A 21,028-nucleotide genomic window follows, 5' to 3' on the forward strand; every position below is an offset into this window, starting at 1 on the left:
ATTGGCTGAGACAGTCAATGAAGGGCATCGAGCAAGCACCGACAACCAATCACAGCACTCTATTGCCGGAGGCCGGGTTCTCAAACCTGGCCTCCGGCAATAGACTGGGGAGTGCCGAGGAAGCTTAGATCAGCGGCAGAGACCAGCGGCCGCGACCCGGACTGCAGCGGCTAGGTGAGTATTACTTTTTTTTTTTTTTCTTTTCAGCATTCTTGGCTGCGTTTTCAGCCGAGCTGAAACCGCAGCCAAAACGCTGGCTTTTATGCCAGCGCTGCTGAAACGGGGCGGAATCTGCAGTAACGCAGCGTTCGAAAACGCTGCGTTTCTGCAAACGCCCTGTGTGAGGGAGGCCTAATAGGGTATTCTAGGTAACGAACAGGCGACAGCCGCAGGGGGTGATACTACTGTCTTTATCAGGACGACTACCCCACAGTCAGGCAGGGTATGATAGTGGACAGCTTAGGATGAGCATCAGTTAATACAATTCTATGGAAATGCCTACCAATTGAATTGCTAACAACTTGGAAGTAGATGAAGAAAAGGGAGCACTGGTGATCGTCATCAGCGAGGTCCTACCAACCGCCAGTTATTGTGATCTCCAGCTTAAATGGTCCAATAGGATTCTACAAGTTCTATTCATACTGGAGGGGCGAGATGTTCCATGTACCTGCTACCACCTTGGTGAAATATAGGAGACGGCTCTATTTTTGGAGGTCTCTGATTAGGATGGAGTCTGTCATTCTGCAGTGTGTGTAGCACTCTTTATGGCAGATGACTTGCTGTGTGCAATTTTCTGGGAGAATCTAGTTCTTCAGTTTTCGCACCTCATCCACAGTTATTGCCGACACTGATATATGGAATCTATTACGTCTGTTTGGTTTGTCTGAATATATTAATGAATTTAATAAAGCATATGATTTTAACAGATTATTACTTCAGTGATCGGGATGGATATTCTGGTAGTACCGAATTTGCATTTAGATTGCAGTACTTCGATATGAACTCGCCAGACACGGCGTTTGTTTCCTGGCACGTGGGTGTGTGAATAGTGTTTATGTGTTATCGAGAAAAAAAATAAATAAATAAATCACCTTGTGAGCCTTAAAGGGAACCTGTCACTTGCCGGAAGAACCATAAAATTACTTACGGTACTCTTAAAGGCAGGTGACAGGGAGCCAGGGGTTGTATTTTCATACTCACCCGCTTCCAGGTTCGCATGGTGCCCACATGAAGCACTTACCTGCTGATAATCAGACTCTTTTCAGAGTCCTAAGCGCACGCTCTCCTATAAGGGGGCCAAATGGAAGCCTTTTCTTAGATATATATCCAAGCCCACTATGTTTTGCCAAAGCCTATACCAAGTCTGTGGGAGAACGTGTTCTGTCTGATGAGACCGAGGGCGAACTTTTTGGCTATAATTCCAAAAAGGTATGTTTGGAACAACTCTGCCACCACCAGAAGCCCACCAGACCCGCAGTGAAGATGGTGGGAGGCAGTATTATGTGGGGGCTGTTCTGCTGGTGGGGCTGGGGCTTTAGTCAAGGGGGAGGGAATTATGAACAGTTCCAAATATCAGTCCATTTTGGCACAAAACCAACAGGCCTCAGCTAAAAATCTGAATATGAATTCCACCTTTCAGTACAACAACCCAAAGCAGACCTCTAAACCAACAAAAGAATGGCTTCACCAGAAGATCAACGTTTTGGAATGGCCCAAGTAGGATGACCCGAAGAAGGTGCTACACATGAAATGCACTGGCAGTCTGACAGATTTGGAGTGCTTTTGCAAGGAAGAGAGGGCAAAGATATGCAACCTTTTTGTTCCACCCTAAAAGATCTGTTTCTTCTTCAATGGAATTGTAGACAACTGGTTTCCCAACCGCGTCTTTCAGTTCCTCCATGTACGTGTTTGTATCCACCTTGATTGTGTCCAGCTAGCATGTTCTTTGTCGTCCTCTTCTCCATGACCCATTGACTTTGCCGAGCATCAATGTTGTTTCCAGAGAATGGGCCCGCATGACATGTCCAAAGTATGAGAGCTGCTGTTCGGTGATTTGCCCTCTAGCAATTTTTTTTTGTTTGATGCACTCTAGGACCATCTTGTTAGTGACCATTGCCCACTGAGGCATACACAGCATAATTCTCAAGCATCGGAGTTCAAAAGCACCAATATTCCTTCTATCTGCCTTCCTGAGTGTCCAATTTATCGCATATGTATATGGAGATCAGTACCACGATGGCATTGATCATTCGGATCTTTGTAGCAATGCTAACATCTTCGCTCTTCCATATCCTTGCCGTTCCTTGCATTGCACTTCAGCCAAATGTAATTCTTTGTTTGATTTCTGGTTCCGATTCTCCATTGCTGTCAATCTTGGATCTGAAGAAGAGGAAATCTTTAAACCGCTTCAATTTCCTCGCTGGAAATTGTCCCATTACTAGCTGCCATTAGCTTTGCTTTCCTTATGTAGAGGTACAGCCCCAGGCATCGTCTCGGCGTACAGATTGAACAGAGACGGTGATAGGATGCAGCCTTGTCAGATGCCCGTCTCATTCTCGATCCAGTCAGTCCTGCCGAGTGCTCTCCATACTGCAGCTTCTTGGTTCTCATAAAGGGATTGTATCAATTCGTCCAGATGCCCCAGGATGCCCATTCACTTCGCACATTTCCACAGCTTGTGGTGTTCAATGCAGTCTGATGCTTTGCTGTAGTCTATGAAGCACGTGTACATGTCCTTCTGATATTGACTGCACCAATACTGAATACCAAAATGTCTTTCAAAGAAGATTTAGGCCTCATGTCCACGGCTAAAATAACATTTAAAATCCGGAGCGGATCACCCGCACACATGACCCGCACCCCAAAGGGATGCATTGGACACCCGCAGGTAATTAAATACCTGCGGATGTCATTTTCCCTTGAGGTGCGGATTGCGTGTGCAGGAAAACACCCGCAGCATGCTCCATTTTAGTCCAGGGCTCCTGCAGGCTTCTTCTGAAGCCTATGGAAGCCGTCCGGATCCGCAGCACACCCACAGCTGAATTTCTGCTCTCCAGCGCGGAAGAGCAGGAGTTAAAAAAAAAAAAAAAAAAATAGAGTGCACGGCGCAGCACGCTGCAGGGGTGCTGAGCACATCCGCCAGGCCGAAGAAAGAAGATCCGGCCGCGACGGAGGGCAGATCCGCAGCATCCAGACAGGTAAGTAATTCTTCTGTTTAGGCCTCATGTCCGCGGGAAAGGAGGGACCCGCTGCGGGCCTGATTTGCCCCCTGGACATGAGGCCTTAGAAGCTAAAGCAGTCAAGCAAGAAAACTACTTCTGTAAATGTCATGGAAATCTCTCATTTTAGAGTCCGGTGTTCTTGGGTAATTCTATTTTGTAGAGCCGGGACCTAGTCCAGGCCACAAAGCCGTCCTCTGCAGAACCTAAGAAAGGGCGGCGAGTGCAGAGATGTTGGTAGGACGGGATATGGATTTAGTTGAGGGTAGAAGTAAGGAAAATAAAGGAGGAGGGTGATGAGAAGACAAGCAGTTCAGTGAGATATCAGAGTCCAGCTGTGAATGAAAGTCATTTCCTTGAAAAAGTAAAGTAATCAATCAGACCCATCCTTGGTACCTTCAGGTGAATCCATTCTTTTCCACTCCAGGGAAAGAGGGGAAGCTTTTTGTTTAGGAGAGGGTTGTAAAATTATTGAAGTCGAATTGAGAAACCAATTTAGCAGCTTCTTTAGGTGTATTAACAGGGGGTGTCCAGTTGTAAACTATTGATGACATATCAGCAGGGTAGGTGATCAATAGCAGATCTAATCCGTTGCCAGGGACCCCTTCCAATCAGCTGTTCGCTAGGTCTGTGTGCTTGTTGCACTGAGATGATTTCTGCAGGAAGCAGACAACTCTGTTCCCACTGCAGTGGCCAGCCTTGGTATTATAGGCAAAGTTTCCATTGAAATAAATGGGAACTTGGCCAGCAATACCAAGCCTGGCCACTGCAGTGCGAATGGAGCTGTTTACTCATTGCAGACATCAACTCATTATATGAGCACACCTACCAAGCAAACAGCTGATCAGTAGAGGTCCCAGGCGATAGCCTATCTTGCGGATAGGCTATAAATAAATCAGTGAGGGTCTATCAATAGTTTAAAACCCCTTTAAGAGCACGTGTTTACCCATTTTAGCAGATTATAAGCTTTACTAGGATCCTCAATTTTATGAGGGATCCCACGTTCTCGAAGGAGTTTAGTAGATGCCATGAATTCCTGTTTACGGCTTAAAGTTGTTGCAGAAAGATCAGAGTACATATTAACCCCTTCCAATCCAGTATCTGCTCTCGTCCGACATTTAGATCTCCCTACATAGCTCCGATGTCGGGCAAGGTCCGACACATTTCTAACAGTATACAGGACAGTGCTCGGATGTCGGAGGCTGTTCTGTATGTTACAGTATATACAGGACAGCGCTGCATATGCAGAACATCGGAGCTACGCAGGGAAGTCTTTATGTTGGATGGGGGCCAACACGGATTGGAAATTGTTCAATTTCAAAAAATTGCTACCGTAATAAAATAAACATGACGGTGACGGTCAGCTCTTGTGTGTTTATGTTGAGTAATTCCAAGGAATCCACAACTCACTTTCCCATGCAAAATAAATAGGAGTCGGGGAGCGTGCGGGGGGGGGGGGGGGGGGGGGGGGGCAGGGGAATTGCATTGGAAAGGGATCAAATCTGATATTCGTCAGAAGTGAGATTTGAGCAGTTTTGGCAGAAGGCTGTCTGTGCAGACTGAGATCACACAACCGCACTCCTCAGCATTTCCTGCCAGGCCCCTATTATTTTTTTAATACAACTTGAAAAACCCTTTTAACACCTAAGCTAAGAAGCAAACTAATATTTATATATGTGCATTTATGCCTGAAAGTTTTCTCTATCCCCCACACCGCAAAAAAAACCCACAAAAAAACAATTACATTATAGGTACTCAAAATAGTGCCATTGTAAATACAGTGTCACCGTTCAAGGAGGAGCCATGAAGGGAGGTCAAAGTGAACTGAGACTGGTGCGACTGTTGCAGGTGGTGATGGGAAGGAAAGTCAAGCCAATGATGGGGATTAAAAATTGTACTTTATTTTGAACCAACAGATAATGCGCTTCGAGGTGCACAGACCTCTTCATCAGACAGCTGGCAGCCAGCATAGGCAGCTGAGAGCAGTTAGAGCGCCGACTACCCTGGGCTGCCTATGCTGAACCACTGGCCACCAATCATGACTGTTTTGCACATCGGTACCTGAGGAATTGACACATTGCTATAGGTCTAAAGAGGTCTGTGTATCTCGAAATGCGCTACCTGCCGGTTCAAAATAATTTTGATTAAAATTTTACGATAAAAAGTTCAGTTTTAGCTACAAATTCTTGTTTATCACTACTTTCTTTAAAAATTCTCTTTTTTTTTTACATTTTGAAATTTTTTAAATAAAGCTTTATAAAACATTAATTTTGGTCCCCCTAGGGGACTTCACATTAGAAAAAATAATAATAATAATAATAATAATAATGTGTGGGCAGAGGTGTAACTTGAAGCTCTGGGACCCCAATGCAAAATCTGTAATAGGGCCCCCAACTATAAAGCTTTATTCAAAGTACTGGGCTCCCTATATGGAGAAGAGAGACCTTATGGGCCCCCTAAGGCTCCTGGGCCCAGGTGCAACCGCATCCCCTATAGTTACACCTCTGTGTATGGGAATACATGTGTACATTGTATACATTACTAGCTGAGCATCTATTGAGACATACATCTTAATAAGCACCCTAAAAGGACAGTTCTTGGTGCCTTATTTAAGCCCCAGGCTGTTGCTATGCACCACATTTGTCAAATTCAAGGCCTGCAGGCCAAATCCAGTTTGCTAAGCCATGTTATGTGGCCCGACAACAGCTCAACAACCTTGGTGGAGAGTAGTCACATTTAGGGCTCATTCACACAAGCGGATGCAGTTTTGGTCCTTGAAATAAGCAGCATATTCATGGAATGAAACTGTTCCCTATATATTTGGACCTTGTGGGGTTTTTTCGAACGTGTATTTCACTGCATTTTTTAAGTATGCAAGGTAAAACCAAACCAAGAAGGTCTCCTAGATTTCTCTGCCATCATGCATACATATGCAGTGACTACACGTGTATCGTACATACTCACTGCGGATTTACGCGATCCCATTGTCTTTAATGGGCAATTTCAGGCGCTAGTATGGCCCAAAAAAGGACATGCTGCAACTTTGTTTTACGTGTGTTTGTGTCAGTGCCAATCAATGTAACAGGGTAACAGACATGACAGCGGAGGTATGTGTTGGCCAACTACTTACCTCTGGGTATTTTATACCCCATCTCGCCGGGTTTTCTCAGATTCCGGAGGATGTGGTCAGAATGGATGTTGATGAGCATTCCACAGGTAAACAGCATCAGCCCTGTAAGAGGTAAAGCTGCGGTCAGTCTATCCGGAGAGCGACATCTATAGACAGAAAAAGTTAACCTTCGTTAACCCCTTGAGGACCAGACACTTTAGGCATTTTACCCATGTGGTGGTTTTACTGCACTATTACTTTTGCTGTGTTAATTTCCCCCCCCCCGTGACATACAGCGCTATTTTTTATATAATTTCTTCATCGCTCTCCCCCCCCCCCCACCCCCGATTTTTGGTTTTATTGGGAGGTAAAAAAAGATTTCTCATTTAGAGTTATCTTTAAAATTCGTACATTTACACTACAATAAAGTATAGTAATGGGTTCCTCATTTGTACAGTCTCGGAATTACAAGGCGCATACGGCGGTTTTGGTTGACGTTGGGTCATTTTGTTTTTATGTATATATTTTTTAGTCTCCAATTTTTTCTTTTAAACACATTTATGTCCCCCACGACATCATACAAGACCTATGGGGGTGGTCATTCACATAGTAATTTTTTTAACTTAATATTTTACCACTGTAGCTGGGGCATCCAGAGGAGCCCCAGTTAAAGGGGAATACACCGCCCTGCAGTGACAGGGGGCATCTGGTGGTCACGCGATTGCCGGGCCGAATAGCTGAAGTCTTACTTTCACTTAGCACTCAATGAGTGCTAGATGGCCTGGAAAAGAAAAGGCTGCAGCTCTTAAAAAGTTTTCCCTTCTCCTCCGGGTCCTCAGCTGACAGCTGAAGATCTGATGTGCTCCTGCTACATTGCAGGAAGAGAAGTTTTTATCCTGCGCCGCACTTTTACTATCAGCCGGGATTTAAGCCCAAGCCAAAGTGGCGTAAATTTACTGGCTGGCGCATGCGTGCGCTTTAACAGACTGCCCCGCTGGAAGTAGAAGAGAGATATTGATGCGATGTCGGTGGATCCAGGAACAGTGTGCTGAATTTGGTCACGTGACCCATCCTGCGATCGCCGGCAAGAAGAATATGAAACACAAATGCGGAATTTGTAGGCAGCGTGGAGTAAGGTACGGATGGCAAAGCTTCATTTTAACTGCAAAGCCCCTTTAGGCCGGCTACACACAACCGGATTTGCACTGAGGAATCCAGAACGGGCGTCCGCCCCCGGGTTCCGCAGCAAATTCCGTCGTCCATAACATTCTATGGAAAAGCGCTTTTTCCTGCATACGAGCGGAAATCAACTGCGATTTTCCACTAGTGGAGAAGAAAAGGAAAAAAAATGGCAGCATGCTCTATTTTTGAGTGGATTCCGCGCGGATAGCTTTTATTGAGGTCAACGGAAGCCGTCCAACCCGCGGCCCTTCCGCAATGGACGCGGGAAAAGCTGGAGTAAAAAAAAAAATTTTTATCTGTACTACACATGTTCAATGGCGAGCCGTCCGGACCGTCCGCAGCATGTATGCGGGGTCACCGGCCAGGCACAGGGGCGCACTCCGTTGTGGGATCCGGAATCCGAACAGCACCACAAACCTCAGCTTCCAAGATCCCTGTGATATTATAGCTTTCATTGGCTAGGCCAAAGTAGTGCAGTAAGGTAAGAAGTGAGAGAATTGTTAATTTTTCTTATGGATGTAACATAAGAGGAAGATTAAGTAGCTGCAATCAGGTGTGACTTCAGTTATTTAACTACTTGCTGCTAACAGCTATATTTTTTTACAAAAAATTATTTAAAAAAATAAAACAAATACATTTTTTTCCCCTTAAGCCCCATTTACACAGGATGATTATCACTAAAACGATTTCTTCTGAGCGATAATCGTTGGCCGAACAATGATTTTTTGTTGAGTATAAAATCCATTGTTAGGCCAGAGTGTTGATATCAGGGACCGCACGCTGCGATTCTCCACGGAAGCGCTGATAACACTGTCTTCATCTGCAGCCCCGCAGCAGAACAAAGGGGCTGAATGCAGATGACAGACCACCTGCTGTTCTCTGCGTACAGGGAAGGAAGGCTCATTTACATGCAAATTAAGCCAATAAGCTGCTAATGGGCATTAGTGTGCAAAATACAAGACGGCGTACAGATACGCCGACGAAAAAATAAAGTTATGACTATTGGAACACGAAGGGGGAAACAATTTACTGGTTCTCAAGGCCAAAATTAGTTACGTTAATAAGGGGTTAAAAACCGCCTTAAAGCGACTGAGCTCTGCGCCAAATATATTTACATAAGATAAATCCACAATAAGATAAGGCGGCATTTCTGGGCGGGTTGTTCCAAGTTTAATATGAATGTGTTAAGGGATTAAATGCTCCACGCCCCAAACCCTGCAGCTACGGGGGAGAGTCTGCGGGCGGCCGTGGAACCAGCCGGGTTACTTGTTCTAGACCTCCGTGGCCCACAGACAACACAGAGGCCATAACATGGCACTAACCAGTATGTAAATGCACTACAGGAGTCAGACCATCTTACCCAGGATGAATCTGGGGTCCCGCGTCCAGCCGGGCGGGAGGTCGGCGTACTGGCACAGGTAGCTGCTCTGGAGGTAGCCATTGTAGCAGCAGAAGATCAGCGCAAGACAGAAGGAGAGCAGCGGTGTGGGCTTGCCCCCGCGGATCAGCAGCGGGAAGATAAGTGTGCTGTGGAGACACAAAGTGGTCATCCCGATTAGCAGACAGGCAGAGGCTCTACAACCCAAGGACAGGAAAGTTAGGCCAGCTGCACACGGGTAGACTTGCATTGCGGAATCCGTAGTGGGCGTCCGCCTGTGGATTCCACAGCAAATACCGCCCACAGCATATAATAGCGGGTTTTTCTATACATGAGTTGAAATCAATCGCAAATTTCCACTCAGAGGAAAAAAAACAAAAAACGCAGCATATTCTATTTCAGTGCCGATTCTGCACAGACGGCTTCCATTTACCGCAGTGCAGAAAAAGAAGAAATGACAGGTACGTGCGGCCGCCGTCAGAGGGTCAGACTCCGCTGTGAGAGCTCCCATGCAGAATCCGACCCAGTCGTGTGCAACCAGCCTAAGTGATGCTAAGAATAAAAGAGGGGACGCAATGATTGGTCAAGGTCATCTAACTATATAGTAATCACAGGGGGGAGGTGGGGGAAATCATAATGGGACAGACCAGACGGGGATCATAATAGGACGGATCAGAGGGGGAGGAGGGATAGTTCATAATAGGACGGATCAGAGGGGGAGGAGGGATAGTTCATAATAGGATGGATCAGGGAGGTAGGATCAAAGCACGACGAATCAGAGGGGTAGGGTGGGGTGGATCATAATAGGACGAATCAGAGGGGGAGGGGTGGATCCTAAAAGGACGGATCAGAGGGAGCATAAATCATTATAGGACAGATCAGAGGGGCGGGGGGGGGGGGGGGGGTGGATCAGAGTAGGACAGATCAGAGGGGCGGGGGGGGGTGGATCAGAGTGGGACAGATCAGAGGGGCGGAGGGGTGGATCAGAGTAGGACAGATCAGAGGGGCGGGAGGGTGGATCAGAGTAGGACAGATCAGAGGGGCGGGGGGGTGGATCAGAGAAGGACAGATCAGAGGGGCGGGGTGGATCAGAGTAGGACAGATCAGAGGGGCGGGGGGTGGATCAGAGTAGGACAGATCAGAGGGGCGGGGGGGGGTGGATCAGAGAAGGACAGATCAGAGGGGCGGGGTGGATCAGAGTAGGACAGATCAGAGGGGCAAGGGGGTGGATCATAATAGGACAGTTTAGAGGGGATCATAATAGGACGGATCAGAGGGGTGGATCAGAGTAGGACAGATCAGAGGGGTGGGGGGGTGGATCAGAGTAAGACAGATCAGAGGGGTGGGGGGGTGGATCAGAGTAAGACAGATCAGAGGGGTGGGGGGGTGGATAAGAGTAAGACAGATCAGAGGGGTTGGGGGGTGGATCAGAGTAAGACAGATCAGAGGGGTGGGGGGGGTGGATAAGAGTAAGACAGATCAGAGGGGTTGGGGGGTGGATCAGAGTAAGACAGATCAGAGGGGTTGGGGGGTGGATCAGAGTAAGACAGATCAGAGGGGTTGGGGGGTGGATCAGAGTAAGACAGATCAGAGGGGTTGGGGGGTGGATCAGAGTAGGGCAGATCAGAGGGGCGGGGGGTGGATCAGAGTAGGGCAGATCAGAGGGGCGGGGGGGGTGGATCAGAGTAGAACAGATCAGAGGGGTGGGGGGGGTGGATCAGAGTAGAACAGATCAGAGGGGTGGGGGGGTGGATCAGAGTAGGACAGATCAGAGGGGTGGGGGGGGTGGATCAGAGTAGGACAGATCAGAGGGGTGGGGGGGGGGGGGTGGATCAGAGTAGGACAGATCAGAGGGGTGGGGGGGGGGTGGATCAGAGTAGGACAGATCAGAGGGGTGGGGGGGGTGGATCAGAGTAGGACGGATCAGAGGGGTGGGGGGGGGTGGATCAGAGTAGGACGGATCAGAGGGGGGAGGGTGGATCATAATAGGCCTGATCAGAGGGGGTGGGGGGATGGATCATATTAGGACGGATCAGAGGGGGTGGATCATATTAGGACGAATCAGAAGAGTAGGAGGGTGGATCAGAGTAGGACAGATCGGGGGGCGGATCATAATAGGATGGATCAGAGGGGGAAGGGTGGATTATAACAGGACGGTTCGGGGGTGGTGGCTTATAATAGGACAGATCAGAGGGGATGGGGATGGATTATGATAGGACGGATCAGAGGGGGGGGGGGGTTGATCATAATAGGACGGATCAGAGGGGGGGAGGGTTGATCATAATAGGACGGATCAGAGGGGGGGAGGGTTGATCATAATAGGACGGATCAGAGGGGGGGAGGGTTGATCATAATAGGACGGATCAGAGGGGGGGAAGGGAGGGTTGATCATAATAGGACGGATCAGAGGGGGGGAAGGGAGGGTTGATCATAATAGGACGGATCAGAGGGGGGGGGGGGTTGATCATAATAGGACGGATCAGAGGGGGGGAGGGTTGATCATAATAGGACGGATCAGAGGGGGGGGGGGGTTGATCATAATAGGACGGATCAGAGGGGGGGAGGGTTGATCATAATAGGACGGATCAGAGGGGGGGGAGGGTTGATCATAATAGGACGGATCAGAGGGGGGGAGGGTTGATCATAATAGGACGGATCAGAGGGGGGGAGGGTTGATCATAATAGGACGGATCAGAGGGGGGGGGGGAGGGTTGATCATAATAGGACGGATCAGAGGGGGGAGGGTTGATCATAATAGGACGGATCAGAGGAGGGGAGGGTTGATCATAATAGGACGGATCAGAGGGGGGGAGGGTTGATCATAATAGGACGGATCAGAGGGGGGGAGGGTTGATCATAATAGGACGGATCAGAGGGGGGGGGGGAGGGTTGATCATAATAGGACGAATCAGAGGGGGAGGGGTGGATCCTAAAAGGACGGATCAGAGGGAGCATAAATCATTATAGGACAGATCAGAGGGGCGGGGGGGGGGTTGGATCAGAGTAGGACAGATCAGAGGGGCGGGGGGGGGGGGTGGATCAGAGTGGGACAGATCAGAGGGGCGGAGGGGTGGATCAGAGTAGGACAGATCAGAGGGGCGGGGGGTGGATCAGAGTAGGACAGATCAGAGGGGCGGGGGTGGGGGGTGGATCAGAGAAGGACAGATCAGAGGGGCGGGGGGGGGGGTGGATCAGAGTAGGACAGATCAGAGGGGCGGGGGTGGGGGGTGGATCAGAGTAGGACAGATCAGAGGGGCAAGGGGGTGGATCAGAGTAGGACAGATCAGAGGGGCAAGGGGGTGGATCAGAGTAGGACAGATCAGAGGGGCAAGGGGGTGGATCATAATAGGACAGTTTAGAGGGGATCATAATAGGACGGATCAGAGGGGTGGGGGGGTGGATCAGAGTAGGACAGATCAGAGGGGTGGGGGGGTGGATCAGAGTAAGACAGATCAGAGGGGCGGGGGGTGGATCAGAGTAGGGCAGATCAGAGGGGCGGGGGGGTGGATCAGAGTAGGGCAGATCAGAGGGGCGGGGGGGGTGGATCAGAGTAGGGCAGATCAGAGGGGTGGGGGGGGGGTGGATCAGAGTAGAACAGATCAGAGGGGTGGGGGGGGGGTGGATCAGAGTAGAACAGATCAGAGGGGTGGGGGGGGGGGTGGATCAGAGTAGGACAGATCAGAGGGGTGGGGGGGGTGGATCAGAGTAGGACGGATCAGAGGGGTGGGGGGGGTGGATCAGAGTAGGACGGATCAGAGGGGGAGGGTGGATCATAATAGGCCTGATCAGAGGGGGTGGGGGGATGGATCATATTAGGACGGATCAGAGGGGGTGGATCATATTAGGACGAATCAGAAGAGTAGGAGGGTGGATCAGAGTAGGACAGATCGGGGGGCGGATCATAATAGGATGGATCAGAGGGGGAAGGGTGGATTATAACAGGACGGTTCGGGGGTGGTGGCTCATAATAGGACAGATCAGAGGGGATGGGGATGGATTATGATAGGACGGATCAGAGGGGGGGGGGGTTGATCATAATAGGACGGATCAGAGGGGGGGGGGGGTTGATCATAATAGGACGGATCAGAGGGGGGGGGGGGTTGATCATAATAGGACGGATCAGAGGGGGGGGGGGGGTTGATCATAATAGGACGGATCAGAGGGGGGGGGAGGGTTGATCATAATAGGACGGATCAGAGGGGGGGGAGGGTTGATCATAATAGGACGGATCAGAGGGGGGGGGGGGGAGGGTTGATCATAATAGGACGGATCAGAGGGGGGGGGGTTGATCATAATAGGACGGATCAGAGGGGGGGAGGGTTGATCATAATAGGACGGATCAGAGGGGGGGGAGGGTTGATCATAATAGGACGGATCAGAGGGGGGGGAGGGTTGATCATAATAGGACGGATCAGAGGGGGGGGAGGGTTGATCATAATAGGACGGATCAGAGGGGGGGGGGAGGGTTGATCATAATAGGACGGATCAGAGGGGGGGGGGGAGGGTTGATCATAATAGGACGGATCAGAGGGGGGGGGGGGAGGGTTGATCATAATAGGACGGATCAGAGGGGGGGGGGAGGGTTGATCATAATAGGACGGATCAGAGGGGGGGGGGGGAGGGTTGATCATAATAGGACGGATCAGAGGGGGGGGGGGGAGGGTTGATCATAATAGGACGGATCAGAGGGGGGGGGAGGGAGTGGATTATGATCGGATGGTGCAGGGGAGGGTGGATCATAATAGGATGGCTCAGAGGGGGAGGGGGACGGATCATAATAGGAGGGATCAGAGGGGGACGGATCATAATAGGAGGGATCAGAGGGGGACGGATCATAATAGGAGGGATCAGAGGGGGACGGATCATAATAGGAGGGATCAGAGGGGGACGGATCATAATAGGAGGGATCAGAGGGGGACGGATCATAATAGGAGGGATCAGAGGGGGACGGATCATAATAGGAGGGATCAGAGGGGGACGGATCATAATAGGAGGGATCAGAGGGGGACGGATCATAATAGGAGGGATCAGAGGGGGACGGATCATAATAGGAGGGATCAGAGGGGGAGGGGGGTGTGGAGCATAATAGGACAGTTCAGAGGGGGTTGGATTATGATAGGACAGATCGGGGGGGGGGGGGGGGGATGTTCCGCTTCATTTCTAAATATTACTTCCTGTAGATATTAGACAGCGATGAGTCTCACGGAAGTAGGAGGGTACCAATAAAAACAGCCAGAGGGTCAGTCACATGACTGTATAAGAGCCCCTCCCCCCTCACAGCGACTTCCAGCACCGTGCTAATCGCCATACAACGCTCCCATTGTGACCGGCAGCAGCATTGCGCCATTTGAAGACAATGGGAGTCCCTCTGCTTCCACAAAACCATGCGGTTTTGATATAAAAATGCCTCGCATCCGCAGGGGAAAAAAAAAAAACACACGCATGTTGGCGAGCGCGATATTGGGCCGCGATTCACCCATATTGTTACCCTCATGTCCACGGGGGAAATCAGGCCGCACGGATTTCTGCTGCGGATGTACGCTCTCTTTTTTTTTTTTTTTTTTGCATGTGTGGGAGATCAACTGAGATAAAAGACAAATGAGCCCCGCGGAGCCGCACTAAAATGGCGCAAGTCACTTAAAATCCAATCCGTGGCTATTTCATTAACCGCGGATGGTCACTGCTTTCCTATGGGACGCGGATTTGCCGTGTTTTTCACGCGCAGATTTGCGTATAATTTCCCCGTGGACACGAGGCGCCGTGCGTCTTTGTTTACCGCGTATAAATGTCTGCTGGGCGCAAAAAGTACAGTAAAATACGTGGATGCAGCCGCAAAAACACATCGCTCGTTCCGCAAAAACACAGCGATTAAGTTCGCCTGCGGTCGTGGGAACGCAGCCTCAGGGCGGTTGTACGCGGGACGGCTGTCGGGTTCCCCCCCAAGTGTTAGTCGCTCATACGTGACAGACCGCCAGCAGTAACGACGCAGCGGCTGATACACGAACAGATTGTCCCCGCGTTCCGTCAGACGGGAATCGCTCCGTGTGAAAGCGCCCCGATTGTGGGAGTCGCGGTCCCACCAGCAGAGAACTACAACTCCCAGCAGTCCTCACCGATGCAGGTAGTGGCAGATGAAGGCAGCCAGCAGAGCCCTCTCGGGCGCCCCCACCCCGCTGTGGCTGCTCAGGTAGTACACCGGCACGACGAGGGACGGCAGCTCCTGCACCAACCAGGCCAGCCTCGCCGGCACCGGCGGCCCGAACACCGAGCTGGCGTAGCGGCCGTACGGCATACAGATGGACCGCAGCAGGACGAACGACAGCGCCCCCATCAGGACCATGAGCAGGGAGAGGAGCTGCAGCAGGCGCCGCTCGTCAGGCATCTTCTCGGCCGCTGCTGCTATGGAGACGGAGGGGCACCGGCTGAGGTAGCGACGGAGGTCACGTGTCCGGCTCGTAGGGGGAGGAGCCACCGGCTGCACTGAACGGTGGTGTGAGGCATTGTGGGTAATGTAGGGTGTGCGGGCGTCCTGAGGGAGGTTGCCTATAAACTGTGGAGGGACAGGCTGCTCACACCTGTCCCCCGTCCTCCTCCCACCTGTGGAGAGACGGGGCATTCAGACCTCTCCCCGTCCTCCTCCACCTATCAAGGAATGGGACCGCTCACACCTGTACCTGCCGTCCTCCCACCTGTGGGGGCCACTCACACCTATCCTCATCCTCCTCCCACCTGTCACCTGTGGAGAGACAGGGCCGCTCAAACCTGTCCCTGTCCTCCTCCCACCTGCAGGGGCCGCTCACACCTGTCCCTGACCTTCTACCTGTCACCTGTGGAGGAACGGGGCCGCTCACACCTGTCCCTGACCATCACCTACCTATCACCTGTGGAGGAACAGGGCCTCTCACACCTGTCCCGTCCTCCTCCCACCTGTCACCTGTGGAGGAACGGGGCCGCTCACACTTATCCCTGACCTTCTCCAACCTGCCACCTGTGGAGGGACGGGGCCGCTCATATATGGAGGGGGGGGGGGGGGGGGAGTCTTGGGATTTTGTTACACTTTCTGGCTCTCCCACGTTTCACTTCGTTTAACCCCTTAGTGACAGACTATTTTGACCATGAGGTTGCAATTATTTTTTTTAGATTTTCATCTCCACTTTTCAAACCCCGTCCCTCTGATTTCCCTGTACCTTGGCCGTATGAGGCTTGTGTGGGGTGTGACGAATGGTGCATATAATGTATTGGAGGGCAGAGGGAGGGAGCGGCACCAATCCTGCCATTATTTAGTCATTTATGCGTTAATCATGCAGCATAAACATTATGGCACCTTTTTTCTGCGGGTCGGTGTAATTCTGACAATACCAATTTTTAATTTTGGGTTTTTATACTATAAAAAAAATTTCCAAAAGGATTTTTATTTTTTCCTCACTTCGTTCCAATCAAAGTCCTCAAACACCCCAAAACAGCTGTCTGTGTATGGATTCTGGCTTGGTTTTCCAATCATTGCTCTAAAGACCTGTATTAAGGGACAAGCATTGGCTTAAAGAAATGCTGCCATCCACTAGGTGGCGCTGCAGAGGGATTGTTCCATCTTCCTTATTTACATATTTCCCAGAGGAGCGTGCATGGCCTAATAAGTCTCCTCACTCACATTCTTGGTGCTCTCCCTAAGGAGAGATGTTACCCCTCCCACTCAAAGCTCCATAACGTTCTCCACGGACGCGGCACTGTGGGGGCCTGTTTTTTTGCATGATAAGCTGTAGTTTTTATTGGTACAATTTTGGGGGGGCTTACGGTTTTTATTGCAATTTTAGGGAGGAAAAATTAACAAAATAAGCATTTTGCCAGTTATTTTAGGGTTTTTTAAAACATTTTTTGCCGTGCATGACAAGCAGTGTGTTCACTTTATTGTACGGATATCATGATACCAAATATGTAGGGTTTTAAAAATAAATTTCATACAAACGGGAAAGAGCACAAAAAAGTTTTTGTATGTGTTTTGTGTTCTTTTTGCACTATTTTTATTTTCTGTTTCACATTTTTTTACGCCCTTGTAGTGGAGTTGAACCAGAAAAGTTCTGATTGCCATGATAATACATTATAACTCAGGTCCTGGCAGGCTCCGACCTCTGTGTGTGGTGGCTGGTTGCCCTGGAGGGCCAATGATGCAGCATCCGAGGAGCTGAGGAGACAGCGGGGTAGAGAAGGACCTTGTCACGGGGCTCTACCATCTCCTTTCTTGGGGGTAGCTCGGGACCCCACCCCGTTAATACTGGTGTGAGGGTATATATATATATTGCCATATGTTTTTTATGCTTTATACCTGTATGCAAGTTTTATGCAATTCCAAGTGAAAAAAACTTATATGTCGCCTTACATCAGATATTCCAAGAGGCCTTGCCAGGCGAAGACAAAAACGTATCTTGAACAAAATGTATCTTAAACACAGCAAAGAAGAACCAGACATGAAGGACGCATGTACTTGGCTGTTTTCCCAGAAGCCCATATCAAGATGTTCAACCATGTACATAATTTTCACTGTCTCAGGCCGGAAATCCGGACTTCTTAGAATTGAGTGGGTGATTCTTTGCACTGGAGTTAATTGAATACGTGATTTTCTGTACAAGCCAGAGGCGCCAGTATCAAGATAATGACTGTTATATGATTTTCACTGTCTCAGTCCGCAAATCCGGACTTCCCATATATGGTTATGAGCCCATCACCCCCTGGTGGGGATGGGAAAAAGGGTATAAGATCTCATGTAATCTGTAATAAAGCACGACGTTGGCACAGCGCAGCCATGTCCCGTGTGAGGAATGATACCAGACCTCTCTGTGTGGTGTTTTTTTCTTTACCGCTGGCAGCGGGCAAGTGGGGTGGGCCCGATTGGTGCTGTACTTAGAATTTTAACCCTGATACTGGGGAAGATCAAGGGGTTGTAACTGGGGGTTACCTTAAGTCCAATTGTCACTCGTGACGCCACCGTTCCGTCCTCTGCGGCGGATCTCCAGATATAGTAAAGTGTTCCACACACAGGGTAGTTTTCTGAACAAGAACCGGGAACAGTCAATTGTACAAACGATAAATGATAGTGGTGCAGCATGGAGGGCTCACGGGATATTCAGATCACTCACAGTCCAAGTTATCTGTGAACTTCCTTTCCCGGCAAACACTCTCTCTCTCTTCTTCTCACTGTATAGCGGTTGTTCCTTCCTTCAGCGTTCAACAGAAGCCCCGAAGCCTCCTGGGTAGTATGGGCCAGGCAAGTCGCTCGGCCTCCTCCATGTCCCTCACACAGACCGACTTGCTCCTCTCAGGCTCTTACACTCTGCCAGTCCTCTGTCTTTCTTCCTTCTTCTTTCTCTCCATATAGATATAGACGCATCACATGACACACACAAAACGATACATTTCTCAGACAGGACTGTTCATAGCAGACATTAACACTTTCAGTCCTGCAGCCATGCAATACACATAAATCAAATGCACTCCACAAACAAGACATTGGCAAGAGACAGACATAGAACATTATGGAGGGGCCCTACCAACTCTGGGCCACTACAATGACATCACAGAGGGAGCACTCTCCTTCTGTGAACCCTTTACATACCACAATGTACATTGATCACAGCAGGAGGCCAGCTATCAGTCACAGCTGTGGGATGCACATGCTCACTACTGACCCCTCCGCCTCCCCTTGCCACGTAAGATTATGCCCTGTTATATCAACTACCACCCTGCCAGCTCCTGTGGCAATAAGGGGTTAAAAGTATTCTCAGGTTGGACATTTCCATAACATATATCCGAAATGTTTGCTAGATGCGAGTCCCACCTCTGTGACCTCTACCTAACTCCAGAATGAAGGCCGCCGCTGGTGATGGACGAATAGAGAGGTGGATATAGTGCAGTCCTGTTTGCATGAACTGACAGCGCTGCAAAATGCCCGCCCGTGATTGCAATTCCTGCTGTCAACTGCTTACATTCCACTATTAACATTGGCATGTAAGGGGTTAACAGAGGACTAGCGCTCCCTTGGTGAGGTCATCGACCCTCCGCCATCCAGCCCTGAAGGGTTGATGGGTTGCCATGGCAACCAGATGCGAGACAATGTCCTCTAGGTCTGCTATGATAGCTGAGAAAAGAGACAATGCGATGCAGTACAGAAGTACTGCTGTATATTATCAGAGTGATCATGGGATTGCAGGTTCAGGGACATTAAAAAATAAATAAAAATAGTAAAAAAAAAAAAATCTACTTAAGGAAAAACATACCACTTTGGTATTGTACTCATACTGGCCCTCAGAAAAAAGTTATGTCTTTCATACCACAATGGCAATTCACTACGTGGACCCTTAGGCTAGAGATATTAAAATATAACTTTTGCTCCACCACCAGGACTGACATGCCGCCGTTTTTTTCATTTATTTGATTTCAGTTTTGTCTTCTAAAGCTCTGACTTAGGGACCACTCTACTGAGGGATTAGTATAGGTCTCAGAAACTCTATCTAATTATTTCTTTGAGCCAGTATCTCTTATTAAAGGGGTTGTCCCGCGGCAGCAAGTGGGTCTATACACTTCTGTATGGCCATATTAATGCACTTTGTAATGTACATTGTGCATTAATTATGAGCCATACAGAAGTTATTCACTTACCTGCTCCGTTGCTGGCGTCCTCGTCTCCATGGTGCCGTCTAATTTTCAGCGTCTAATCGCCGGATTAGACGCGCTTGCGCAGTCCGGGTCTTCTTCTTTTCTCAATGGGGCCGCTCGTGCCGGAGAGCGGCTCCGTGTAGCTCCGCCCCGTCACGTGCCGATTCCAGCCAATCAGGAGGCTGGAATCGGCAATGGACCGCACAGAAGACCTGCGGTCCACCGAGGGAGAAGATCCCGGCGGCCATCTTCACCGGGTAAGTAAGAAGTCACCGGAGCGCGGGGATTCAGGTAAGCGCTGTGCGGCTTTTTTTTAAAGTCCCTGCATCGGGTTTGTCTCGCGCCGAACGGGGGGGCTGTTGAAAAAAAAAAAAACCGTTTCGGCGCGGGACAACCCCTTTAACTGAGAACTTTTAGATAGCCATCTTGGTATTATTAACTGAGAGCTTCTAGATAGCTATCTTGGTACATTACGACCTGACGGCAAAAAACTTTCTTTGTACCGTGGAACATCATCACGGTCAAACTTGATCCAAAAGAGTAGATTTGTTTTTTAAGCTTACCCTATTCCGAATTACTGCCATTATAGGAACTGGGTTATTATAGATCTGTCAGGCGACATTCACCACCTGGTAACAACCACAAAATTATTAGGATGGTTGTAGTCGCCTGAACCAACAGATCTACACTATGTGACTCCTCTGTATCCAATGTTCATCCATTTAGTCAACTCTGGATACTGTGAGGCTTCATTATGCACTATTTCTCTTAGCCACCATCCAGTATATCACTGGATTTAGCGTATCGAAACCCCTGAAGAACCCACTTTGTGGGGGAAACGCGTAGGGTTACGCTTGAAACATTCAGTTGTCTTGCACATGTCAATTTTTGATTAGAATGACGTGCGCGCTATAAATTTGGACTATTGAGTCAATTTCCCTTCAAGACCGATAATACGAAATAGTTGAGTAACAACTTCACTCAGCCTGATTGGTCCTTATTTGTCTACGGACAGTGGCATAGATTCTAACTTACCGCTTTTTATCGGATTTGATATATGTGTGTTTGTTCTTCCCCTTTTCTTTTTAGCTATTGTCGAATAAAGGTTATATTTTAATATCTCTAGCCTAAGGGTCCACGTAGTAAATTTCCTCTAATATATAGTTGGATTGAAACTGCCTTTGTAAAACCATACCACAATCGATTTTTTTTTTTTTTTTTTTTTTTTTTTTTACACAGAACACGATATGTACCCCAAAATGGTACCAATAAAAGCTACAGCTCACCACGCAACGAAAAAGCCCTCATGCTGCCATATCAATGGAAAAATAAAGTTACGGCTTTGGAAAAGTAGAGATGAAAATCCCCCAAAATTGTTGCATACGTGTGTCCTTAACCCTTTAAATATACGGCGCACGGTCCTGGGCTTCAATCCCGGCCAATAGCAGAAGGACGTCGCAGGATTAAAACCTCTGATCCTGCAATCAAGCAGCA

General features: G+C 49.0%; 1 protein-coding gene across 1 annotated transcript in view; it reads right to left on the minus strand.

Annotated features, from left to right (window-relative positions):
- Positions 1 to 15,518, minus strand: part of SRD5A1 (steroid 5 alpha-reductase 1) — a 34,047-nt gene extending 18,529 nt beyond the window's left edge. The window contains exons 1-3 of the mRNA XM_066579208.1: positions 15,001 to 15,518; positions 8,870 to 9,036; positions 6,349 to 6,450 (exon numbers count right to left, since the gene is read on the minus strand). Coding sequence (XP_066435305.1) covers positions 6,349 to 6,450; positions 8,870 to 9,036; positions 15,001 to 15,503 — 772 coding nt within the window. The 5' untranslated portion in view covers positions 15,504 to 15,518. The remainder of the gene's footprint in view (positions 1 to 6,348; positions 6,451 to 8,869; positions 9,037 to 15,000) is intronic.
- Positions 15,519 to 21,028: the final 5,510 nt, after the last annotated feature.

This window comes from Eleutherodactylus coqui, chromosome 9 (assembly GCF_035609145.1).
Source record: "Eleutherodactylus coqui strain aEleCoq1 chromosome 9, aEleCoq1.hap1, whole genome shotgun sequence".
In the NCBI taxonomy this organism is placed as follows: Eukaryota; Metazoa; Chordata; class Amphibia; order Anura; family Eleutherodactylidae; genus Eleutherodactylus; species Eleutherodactylus coqui.